The 12,153-nt window shown below is 42.1% G+C and overlaps 2 protein-coding genes across 2 annotated transcripts; both read right to left on the bottom strand.

Moving 5' to 3' along the window:
* Positions 1-508: 508 nt before the first annotated feature.
* Positions 509-3,529, bottom strand: LOC131888229 (uncharacterized). Its single transcript, XM_059237028.1, has 5 exons — positions 2,949-3,529; positions 2,572-2,885; positions 2,284-2,503; positions 1,623-1,891; positions 509-994 (listed from the first exon to the last, which is right to left on the bottom strand). Exons 1-5 carry the CDS (start codon positions 3,044-3,046, stop codon positions 510-512), a joined length of 1,386 nt encoding a protein of 461 aa, XP_059093011.1. The 5' UTR covers positions 3,047-3,529; the 3' UTR covers position 509.
* A 2,519-nt stretch (positions 3,530-6,048) lies between these two features.
* Positions 6,049-11,362, bottom strand: LOC131888228 (serine/arginine repetitive matrix protein 1-like). The gene is made up of 7 exons (XM_059237027.1): positions 11,039-11,362; positions 10,091-10,183; positions 8,549-9,888; positions 7,275-7,344; positions 6,853-7,206; positions 6,558-6,786; positions 6,049-6,483 (listed from the first exon to the last, which is right to left on the bottom strand). Exons 1-7 carry the CDS (start codon positions 11,174-11,176, stop codon positions 6,203-6,205), a joined length of 2,505 nt encoding a protein of 834 aa, XP_059093010.1. The 5' UTR covers positions 11,177-11,362; the 3' UTR covers positions 6,049-6,202.
* Between the last annotated feature and the right edge of the window lie 791 nt (positions 11,363-12,153).

Genomic DNA, 12,153 nt, shown 5'->3' with positions numbered 1-12,153 from the left:
AAATGTAAAAGAAAGAACGGATTGAATAAAAGGGGGCTAGATTACTGAAGTAAAGAAGAACCCTAAAGATTTACATATGGTTTATGCTGAGACCATTGAAAATTATGGACGTATCGCGACCAAGACTAGTCATAACAAAAAGCCAATTCAGCCCCAATTGCCTTTAGGCTCTCTGTAGAAACTTGNAATAAAAGTCAAGTATAATAAATAATCTTCTCGTCTTGAACTGCTGGGATTCCAATCCCGGTAGCGGTAAGGAAGTCCGCAACAGAAAAAAAAAATATATGAATGATTCAGTCCAAGTTCTAATTTTGATTTAGGAAAAGAATTCATAGACCATTTCCCTATGGGGCTTTAACCCTCATGTTAGTAGAAATTTTGACTTCGAATCAATATCCTCAGCCTCATTTTTAGTATTAATACTTCAACATAATCTAACGTCACTAACGCCTTCTCGAAAGTGCATACTAATATGACAGGTAATCTATTCCTTTGTTCATCAACAAACTTTACACCACTTGTCGATTTCTTATTTGACGCACAGCCCGAATAGTTTGATAGGGATCAGTATTAACATTATAAAGCATGTATAGCTCCAAAGACGAGACATCATTGACGGAAGACTGGCAGTTGCCACGAGCACCGATTTTCAACATGGCAGGAAGAGAAGCACTTTCTGTAGAGGCAACCAAAGGTGGTCCAACCAAGGCGGAGCTGAAGCAGTAAATACCCAACACATCTCGGAAAGCTAAGTAAACCGTGTGAAAGGCTTCCACAAAGTCGGGTCCAAAATTTGGGCCAACAATCAAGATCTCGTGGTCCTTGTGAGCGTCCATCGAGGCTATCATGTAGGCTGATCCAACTTGCACGCCCAGATTCAGATCAAAATGAGATTGAATGAGATCAAGAATGAATGAGTGGGAGGGAAATTGGACCTCATAACCTTTCGAGGCCGCTGCCAAGAGATTGAATTGCCCTAAATAGCCACGTTTCCCTGAAAAGTAAAATAAGGAAAATTTGAATTCGAAAATGAAACTCTTTGGTAGAATAAGATGAAGGTTGTTCCCTAAAAGAAAAGATTCATTTCAATGCACAGCTACAATATATAGTTTGAGATTATTTTTGTTTTTATTCTCTGGCCATTACTGTTTCTGAGTATATAATCCGTGGAGAGATATAAAAGAAAAAAAATCAATGTTCAAGTACGAGGAAAACAGGACAAAAAGTTATTTTGAAAAGTGCGATATTCTAATGCTAATCATTTGCGGACGTATGAATCCTTACCGGAAGTGTCCAGTTGAAAACTCATGATTTCCTTGAACTGTTCAAACATTAGTGATAAAAATGAGGGGCAAAACATAGAGGAGACTTGGTGCAGTGGTTATCGCAATCTCCTATCATAAGCAAGTTTCCGGTTCGATTCTCGTCATGGAAGCTTGAAGACGCTTCTTGATACAGAACCAATCTAATAAGGACGATGCGATGGTTGGTTCCACTAACTGCAAAAGGTTCAACCCTCCGACCCGAGCATTCCAAATACAAATAATCTTTAGCGAATTCCTAGAGATTTTTTCCACTTTAAATCCTGCATCAAAACCCAAACTATAACGGAAGAAGCTTACCCAAGAAAGCGTGGAAATGTGGATGGACTTGGCTGGCACCGGCATGAGGCATGGCGTCAAACAACAGATGAGGATGTGTCTGATCTGGCACATCCAAGTGCACTCGCCCAAACCACTCTTGAGCTAACGACAGAGATTCGTTGATTGTTTGCTTAGTCAGGGCCAAGACATTATGGTTCTTGGGAATGATCAATGCATGGTAATCGCTCAGCTTGAAAGCATTCGATGCCAAGGCCACCAACTTGGTCTCCAGGGACCCAAAATGTTCCCTAATGAAAGAAAGGTGACGTAGTTATAACATGTCTGGACAACATTAACGTGGACTAAAGGTGGGCACAGTCAACTAAGATGTAGCGGCATTTGCATCGCTTTTTCAAACGAGTGGTAAGCTCTACTTGATAAGTTGATGTTGCAAGATTTTGGAAGAGCAGGCTTGCTACACTGTTGCAATTCAATGGAATCTTGCCTCCTTTTGAAAACCATTTTGATTGAATTGTTAATGCCGACTATAGATTTCCATCACGTCGCCATGTCTTCCTCTTTTTAGCAAAGCAAGGCATATGGAAAAATCAATTGAGACATCAACCAATTTCATTGTGTCCTATAGATGTGCCGCTTTGCTGATCAAGCAACTCAAGACCCCACTCCATTTTCGACTCACCGTACTGTCAGATGCTCGAAATCGCAAAAATTGCATCCGGTTTTCGTTCGGTTGATAATTTGCTTGGCATAGACGAGCGGATCCACATCGTATTTTGGAAGAGGTCTGGCAGCCCTGAGAGGATTGAATACAGTGGTCAGATGAGTGAACCGGTTGGTGATCCGAAGGATTGTTTGGTCCAGAAATTGTTGATATAAATCGCGTTTCCCGCCCAACCAGACTTTTGGTTCAAAATAAGAAAAAGCATTATTTGAGTGTTAATTTTAGTGAAGTTTAAATCTTACTGACTTTGGACAATGTGCTTGAAGGAATCCGTCACTTTTAATTTCCCATGGAGCACTTCCACTTGAAAGATCCTCTTGAACTTTTCCACGCACGGATTGCCGACACTTTCAAACTTGTCAATCAATGACCCAATTTCGATCACTTCTTGGCATTTGTACCCTGATTTATCCTTCAAGAATATTCCGTCTATCAAGGCTTCTTTCACTTGATCAAGGTCCACATTGTTCCCAGGCACATCATATTGCAAGATGCTGATTAATGCCATCAAACTAAACACAACAAACACCATCCACAATTGCCGATGACAAATGACTTTTCTAAAAGAAACATAATTAAGTTAGATCTAAAACGTTATAACAACACCGGAACCAATTTCAAACCCCATTTTCTCCGTTGTTGTGACACTTTTGGCGCAAAGATAAGAGCGATAAGCGAGAGATGCCTTATCTTTGTTTGAATACCAAACCACTGATTTCATTTCTGACTTATTCTCATTCTCTTGGTCCTCGAAGGTTAACAGGTATGCTCAAGAAGAAGGCTGCATGTGTACAAAGGCTTGATTGACTGTTTATTAAAGAAAGGTGGTAGAGTCATAGCAACGGTTTATACGTTAGGGAGTAGGACGTAAGGGTGTACATGTTGATTGAAAACACATGTGTCTTTTGTAAGATTTGAGTTCCTGGTCGTTTTGACAACACTATGACCAGATATGTCTGTTGAAATTGGAGACACAAGCGCTCGAAATAATTTATCAACGTTGGAGTTGGTAGACTCAAACTTAGTGTTTCAGAAACCTCGTCGGAATTTTATGAAGACTGATAAATTCTCGAAGTCGGTTTGAGTGCGATTCAGTTTTTCGAAGGTCCAGTGAAAATCACGAACGTGGTATATACGAGATACTAATACTTTTTGTCCTCTGTTCGACCAACGCGGTTCCTCAAAAGACTGGAACCAAAATTTAGATAATTTTAGATGCTTGCTGCATGTCAACAATTCAGTCAACGTCTTGAATACACATTTTTGTGTAGGAATTGTGTGCACACCATTTGAAAAGGCTCTTTCACACTTGTTCATTTAAGTGCTGAGTATTTGTAACATAAATTACAACGAGCCTTCTTCTGGGTCTACTGGGCACTCTAATCTAGGGTTGATTTGGGACTGGAATTCATACGATGAGCAAGTGTTTTCCTTCAACCATATGGATCCATAGGGAAAACATTTTCATGAGGGAAAATTGCAATCGCAAACTTCATTTTTGGCATATTTTTCCATTTAGGTTTTTCTTTACACATTATAGAGGACAGAATACACTGAACAAAGTACAAGTAAGGCTAAAATAGACATTTCCATAGAAAAACTGAATGGTGATTTGTCACGATTAGAAGAACTTAAAACAAGCCACAATGGAAATTCCGTAGAGCCAAGGTATGGACAAAGAGAAACCTATCTTGTACTGCACTTCGACAATATTCATTTATTCCTTCCAATTGCCAGCTGCACTGCAGATATTGTGTTCTGATATTGTGACAAGGAAAAGTTTGCAGTGTCTAACCCACATCAAGTTACATTTTTGGTTAAATTATTATTAAGTAAAGTATGCCAAGAAGGTGCAAAAGATAGCTGATGCCGTGAGTTTTAAAAAGCATCCATGAGCTTTATCCCAGTCCAAAACCAGATTTTATGGCTAATCATAATGACAAAAGAAACTTAACATGAGTTTTGATTGTACCTGAACAAGCCCTGAATCCATGAATTAAATTCCCCTCATTGACGTTTAGGTCAAGCCATTGAACAATAAAAGATGTAGGGGTTGTCCTCCAAGCTAATGTAAAGTTCGATTAGCATATCCAGTTGAAGAAACCAAAAACTTTTCAAATGTGTGGTTGGATATGCAGACGTTTAAGTCCAAAGATAGCATTGTTCATTATTTGGAGACGACTCAAATATTTCCTGGAGTGCATAAAGGTAGAGTTTTGTTAACAAAATAATAACACATCCAGACATCTCAGTGGGTTGCTGTTTACGGGTTTTGTTTGACAAAATATGCTCATTCAACATTTTCCAGTTTGTTTTACAATCATCTGTGTCCTAGAAAAGAGATGGCAGGATGCAAAAAGATGCAATTAAGGGCCCAGGATGGAAAAAAAAATATATGCGTAAGTTTGAGATCACTACTGATGACGCTACTCAAATGGAGCAGCTTGATGATCTTATCGTTACAGATCAAGATGCTTTCAGATTGTCATGGAATTCCATTCCTAGTAGCGTTAAGAAGGCCGCCAGAAGGAAAAAAGAAGGAAAAAAACCATTTTTTAAATATTTCACAATTGTCGAAGAAAGTATACGTTGTGACTTTTTAACTTTCTTTGAATTGAAATTCATCTTTAATCACACTTTGACAGCCCCGTGGCGCCGTACTACAGGTCATATCCTTCTACTCTTGTCAAACATTTGAATGAATACCCCAGTAAAAAGGTTACAGTTGCTTCAGGATGAGATATTTCTTAAGAATTTGTCACTTCTTCGATCAAATATGATATGAATATTTGATCGTTTCTACTCCCATGTTTTTTCTTACCCTGGTGATAAACATGTTCGACAGTTGCGTCGACAATCGAAGTTAAAACAATCCCAATGGCCCAATTGGTCACAAGTCCTGTGTTGTACTGACATTTTCACAATTCTTTATTAGTAGGTGCTAGGGTTGGTTGGAGAGGAAAGCTTTTTCAGGTGCATTTCTGACTCTAATGCATAAGAAAGCAATTGCTACGTTTTGAAACTGTTTTCCATTTTTTTTACGACTGAAGGGAAAGTAAGTTTCCGAGTTATTCGTGAACACAACGTAAGTTTCAAAAGCCGCATTTGACCATGGATTGTTTCAAGTTGAAATTATCCCTTGAAACCCCATCATTACAAAAATATCGTATTCAAAAGCTGCTCTTTGATTTGCAGTTGAAATCATGATCTAAAATGCCGGCATTTGGAGAAAATATCTATTTCCTTAATGGTTGTTAGTTTCCTTACCTTAATTTGAGAAAAGAAGAGATTTGAAGAAAGTTGATATATGGCCAACACCTTAAAATGTTTTGCCTTTTCATGCCCACCGGTTCGACAAAAAAGCTTTGACGTGGCTCGCATTTCTCTTCAAATTTGGTGGCATGAAAAGGCGAATTTAATGACATTGTCTTGAATTGACCATATTAACCTTCTTTGAGCCTCATTGTTAAAAACTCGCGGCAAAGTAAACGACACCTTTTGAGTAAATAGCTCTTTTGGGGTAGGCTCAGTATCAAGGCAATGAAGGGCAATCTATTATAGAGAACAAAGCGCCCTAAGCGGCAACATCGAGCTCCAATTCAGAGATATAATAACATCAGTATGGAATGATTTGTGTCTTATTGACGTGCAAATTATGTCGCAATAAACACTTATAATACGTTATCAGATTGGGATTTCTACAACTATCAAGAGACTAGACAGTTCTTATTCAATTTTATTTTCGGACAAAAAAATAGGAACAAGAGGAAAATCTAACACTTGTAGCACGCCAGAAAACACATACACCATAATAGTTGCTCCCTTTTCTTCCTCTTGGGAGTAGAACACGCTAAAGAATTACAAAAGAAGTGATTAATTAGTTATCGCCATCCACCGAATCGGCCTCAAAATCCAAGACATTGTCATCGTCCGCGTACGAATATCCGGTCTCTATTGGCTGAGATTGACTCACGGCGCTACTATTATTAGATAGGACTGTCTCTTCTTTCGGTTGCTCTTCGAGGAACTTCTTTTGATGAGATTCAGATTTGCAATGGCTCTCGATCAAGTTCTGTGCATTTCCGTTATCTGGTCGAGGCAGAAACTTATGGCACAAGTCGCAGAAATACATTTCCACTGGCTTCACGTGCTCTGAACCTGAGATTGAATCAGACATTTCAATCATTTAAGAAATTGTCACGCCCATGTTTTGAAGTACAATAATGAATTACCCATGACTGTGTCGGGATCGAGTTTTGATTTGGTCTCTTCCACCACTATGGTCGACTCCTGCGTGTGGTTGGAGGTGTCGGGGGACTTGTCCAAATCTACCACGGTGACCTCATCCAGCGTGACCACAATCGGTTCTTTGACGTCGGGTTTGTCCGAGATATCCGCAAATTGTTTTTCAATCACAGCTAATGAAGGGAGAACGACATCCGAGTCCCACTCACTCAGAGCCTGGAATCAAATACATTAATATTCGGTATTTATTACGCCGTCAGGAAAGAAATGTGAAGAACGTACCTTTAAGTGAGGCACGGTACATATATGCCTTTCAAAGGCCATTGGCGAGGTGAATTGGGCATCACAAGGAGGGCACCGCGGATTTAAGAAGCTCGAAATGAGCAAATGCATTTCACATTTGTTGTGTTCAGACTTCTTTTGACTCAAGAATATTTTACACGTCTTGCAGAACACGGTGGGCCACTTCTTTCCGTTGGGATCCACATTCTGTCCCGTGGACGCTAATTCCTTTTCCAGTTTCTTTTGACGCTCCCGTTGGGTTTGCCTCATGGTCGTTAACAGGACTTGAAGTCGATTCTTCAAACCCTTACTCGCTTCTTTGTGGTTATTCGAATGAAGATGGGTCACGAATTGCTGAAGTAACCAACACACGGCTTCGTATACAAACATGGAATATTGTCTTTAGACAGTGTCATTATTACCTTGCTTGAAGGGAACGTAGTACCACAGGGAGTACACGAAACCTTGACTTCAAAGTCATCTTCCTTCGACCTAGAAATTTGAATGGGATTACGAATTACACAAGTCGACACAAACTACAACACGATAAACTTGATAATGAATGAAGAATTCCTGAGAATGGAGAGGGTGGCTTTTGTTACCACTATGAAAACCACATTTTATCGACAGATTCATCACGACGATCTATTCGATTGGAGGACAGATCAATAATTATTATCTGAAATGGGAATATTTCAAACAACTGTGCTAGACTGCCTTGAGGCTCGGTCTATTGCCGATTGTAGACTGTCAGTGGCGGTTTAACATATCCACGAGCCATCGCTAGGGTCTTTCTTCCAATAATGTATAGGGCTCGTCATTGATTTGGTAAGGATCCACAACTTGTCTAACCCTCTGGTAATCGTCGTTGGTCTTCTCATTCGCTCGCCTGGTAATGAAAAATTTCCAAATCCTCCATTGCCCTTATGCTTTTAGGGAAGCATTCGAAACATCAACGCTTGGCCGTATTTCTTTGCTTCCACAAAATACCGAGACCTTTCGAGGAGGTGTTTCAATCCAAGGGTGAAGTTTTGCTCGCAAATGTACTAACACGACTTCTCAATCTCATTCCCCCGAGTGCGTCAAATGTCATCAGTTTGTCCATTTCAGCTGGGCTCCCATTCATATTCTTTGGGCTGAGACGGCAAATTTCCGAAATCTGCGTAAACCATAAAAAGCCATTTAGCAATTCGCCTCTAGAAGGAATTTCCGTTCGATTCTGGTCTCTGGTATAATGAATGGCTGATTCCATTGCATTCGCAGGTGCCCTCTGAGGTTTGGATGGCGAGTTGCGTCTTCATCGAGTTATATTTCCTCTAATCCGTTCTTCAGAGATTGAAGCAATATCTTGGGTGGTTTCGGTCCAAATTTGAAACATATTATATCCAAGGCCAAATGATTACCTAAGGCGGCCAAATCCTGGGGCAGTCCAATTGAAACAAAAATATTCGATCCAGATAGGCTGGTAATAAATTGATGCATCCTCGACCAGAATAATCTGGCACAATGTATGAGTCAAGAGCAGTAATAACTGAAGACTGTCACGAGATGTAATGATCGATCGTTTTAAGTCATTCTTTTCAATTATGCTCTAGGGATGGAGATCCCCATAGCTTTATTTTCTGGATTCGCACTTCCAATGCTCTCATGGTGGTGGTTCTTCCTCCTGAAATTAAGTATATCGGGAATGTCTTACCTCTTATCGGGCCCATCATGATTGTTGCCACTCTCAGCACGATCTTTGCCACCTTTGGACTTTGGATCATCCTTCTTGGCGGTTTTGGGGCCAAGTCGCTCGGTCACACCCAATTTGGGGCCCAATCGCTTGAGGGCACTCACTCGCGATTTCTCATCACGATCATTGGACATTTCTCTGGTCTGTTCGGCATTACTTGCATTGCTTTTGGAGCTTGATCGGGACTCTTTCCTGGATTTTGGATGTGAACTGGCATTCTGCGAGCTCGGAGTCTTGGATTTGCCTCCTGGATCCGCAAATCTAGGTCTTCTGGGGGGACTCTTCCGCTCTTTCCTTGGAGTAGTGGTCGTTGGGGGTCCCTTGGGAGGTGGTTTCGATGCATGCCGATGCGATCGAGAAGTGGCCCGAACAGGCTCACTCTTTTTATCCTTGAAGGATCGATCCCGGGTTGGACTTCGACGGCGACCTTTGGACCTTGAGCGGTTTTCTCTGGAACTGGCTCGGGGACTTGGCGATGGAAAGCGGGTCTCCCGTCGAGGGCTGCTCATGAGCCAAGAATCAGAGGGCCTAAACTCACGCGAAAGTACCGACCGTTCAGGCGATCGAAAGCGATCGCGAGTTCCGACCACAGAATCCAGGCTGGGGCGACGATATCTCGGGGGATTGGAGTCAAATCGGCCGATCGCTCTAGGCGGGGGAGCACGTAATGGCGGAGCAGGTGATAGAGGTCTTCTCGGGGGCGAATCAAAGAATCGACTCATCGGGTCTCCATTCCGATCCCGTTCCAATCGTGGGGCTCCATAGACCCGATCAGGGCTTCCTCGAAACGGTGGAGGTGTGGGGCTCCTTCGTGGACTTCGAGAGCGGAATCGTCGCTCGCTGGTGAATGATCTGACCAAGGCATCCCGCGAGGGCAACGGGATGAGTGGCATGAGGTCCTCTTTGAAGGATCGACGCAAAGGCGAACGAGAGCGACCACGGGATTCCGGAAAGTCGCGAAAACTCCGGAAGCCGCCGGGTCGACCAACGTCATGGTCGCGAGCATTCGAAGGAAAAGATGGGGGTGGTCTTCGGGCGAAATCCCCACCCATGACGGAATCCAACGAAGTGCCTCGCACTTCACGTCCCCTCGGACTGGGTGGCTTGCGATAGAACGACGATGACGAGCTACTAGGTTCGGGCAACTGGGGTCGACCGCGAGCAAACTGGTCGTGTTCACGATGAGAAGGTTGGTGGAAACTCGGACGCTCCGTATTGAAGCCGTAGCTGTGACTCAAAATCATTTTACTGGTCGGAGGTGGAACGTGAAAATCAGTGGCGAGGGACCCCATGGGCTGATCCTATAGATGCATATATTGATATTGACAGGCATTGAACACCATGGATATGAGATCAATTCGTCGCTCGACAAGTGAATGAACTGGCTAGTTAAATGGCCTATCTAGGTTCAACGATTAGTGATCGACAGGTTTAGGCGTGGCCGGACAACGTGGGAAACTAAATGGAGAAGCCAAAGTTGAAGTTTAGCTTAGATAAACTTACCCGACGGCTGGACCCGGGAACGCTATTGCCGGGCAAACGTCGAAATGAAGGTGTGCTATCGAAGGTGGAGCCATAACGGTGGCTGCCACTGGGCTGAAAATTTACCAAAATGGCAATGAATGGAGGAAAGTGCAAGTTGTCAAGAGTATCGGTAGTTTTTGTAGCTTGATCGCAATGCTTCTCAAGTCACTAACACTTCCAACTTGATGCATATCTTGATTCATATAAAAAATTGCCCAGCATTACCCTACATGTTACCAATGAAAATGGTCAGCCTAGCTTTGGCATCGCATTTGGCAGTCACACAACCATTTGCCAAAACATTCATACGGACTTTATTTAGCACAAGTCTGCAAGTTTGCATTATCTCATTGAAAACTTGTATTACTATCACGTTGCTCTGCTAGCTTCATAGACTATCAATATTTCCATTTAAAAGCAACTGAGTGAGTGACTGAGTGCTCTGACGTTCAAAACTTGCGCTGAAATATCCGTCTTTTTGGATCTATCAAAGCACTCGTTTCAGAATCTCAAACTTAAGGGCCCAAAAATGTAGCCCGTTCGTTTGTTCGGATAGAAGGTTCAAGGACATTTAGACAGGCGTCTAATAGTCCCTGAGACCATTTAATGACATCCCATTAATAAGACCATATCCTGAGCAGTGTCTAATAAAAACAGATCTCTCAAGTGTCATCTAGAACTTTGCGCTCCATTTCAATTGTTCAAATCGATGGGTCCAATTTCGCTTGGGATACGTTATGAAGGTCTGTTGAACCCAAATCTAATGTGGACGTTATTCGCAAGCAATCCGTTGGCTTTCCTCTTTTAAATAGCTTAACGTACCCTAACACTATTAGAACCATCTTCAATTTAACACTAATGAAAAGTACCCTTTCCATATTTGGTTAGATTTTGGGCACAGAATCCATCTTCCCCCGATCGTCTCACCTGATTCAAGCCTCCACTGTTCACCGGACGACGGCTGGGTGGGGGCGGGCCGCCCCGCCCACTCAGACTGGGTCGTAGGAAGGCCAAAGGATCAGCGGTCGAGCTCGAACCCCCGCCCGATGGAAAGGAGGAAGTCATGGCACTCTTCACGCTCTTATCACGGCGGCCAAGATCCCGAAACCCCGAGTAAGATAAGGATTGAAGTAGAAAGGGTGGGAACCACCGGAGGTCGTTCGATATCAGAGTCCAAGGCCGGAGTTCGAAGGCTGCTGGGGTTTCTTCCCCATAAGGCAATGTTGCAGCGTTTCAGATCAGAGCTGTTCAAGCATCCAGGGATGCGATCCCGAGCTTTGTTTATTGGCCCGTGTCCACGTGCAGTGCGGCCAGCCTGGAGAGGTCAAATATGACATTTTAGTGGTGTTCATAGACTTGGGTTTGAATTTGATGATCACCAGGGTTGTTCTAAAATGGAAATGTAAACTGTTCATGTTTTTCTAAACTATTTGCATTATCGTGTTTACTTGCAGATTTTTCATTTTTCGCCGTTTTGTCAAAAACCTTCTTTGCATTTTCCGTTTTTCCTTGAAAATAATGGAGATGCTGACAACCGATCTTGCAAAACATGGTTTCCTCTTTCGACCATTTCGGTGCTTTGGATCTTATTGTTTTGATTCTTTTTTCTGGAACTGTGTGCTTAGTAAGTAAGGCATAAGACCATCATTCAGTGAAAAAGAGTGCTGGAGAAGAAAGTATTTCTAATGTTCCTTTGCATTTTTATTTAGCATTTTAACATAATTTTACTGATCATTTGGTATAGAAAAACGAATAATGCCAATAACTATCTGACGTTTGCATTTTCCTTTTCATCCTTGGCCTTTTCTGTTCCTTTTTTGCCAATTCTAGTTGCATTTTTCGAGTAGCCCTAATCATCACAGTTTCGAGTAGTTGGCAAAGGTTCTGATGATTTAGGAAATTTAAGAAAGACCTTTCAGCTTCCTTTAGCCCCGAACTGGTGGCGATATTTATTATATGACATGTTGAACGCCAAAATGGCAACTGTAATGAAATATGACGTCAACTCATCAAGCCCTTGTCATTGACTTAGTTGAATGATA

The sequence above is a fragment of the Tigriopus californicus genome, chromosome 10 (assembly GCF_007210705.1).
Source record: "Tigriopus californicus strain San Diego chromosome 10, Tcal_SD_v2.1, whole genome shotgun sequence".
Classification (NCBI taxonomy): Eukaryota; Metazoa; Arthropoda; class Copepoda; order Harpacticoida; family Harpacticidae; genus Tigriopus; species Tigriopus californicus.
This window is presented reverse-complemented; position numbering and strand designations above follow the sequence as displayed.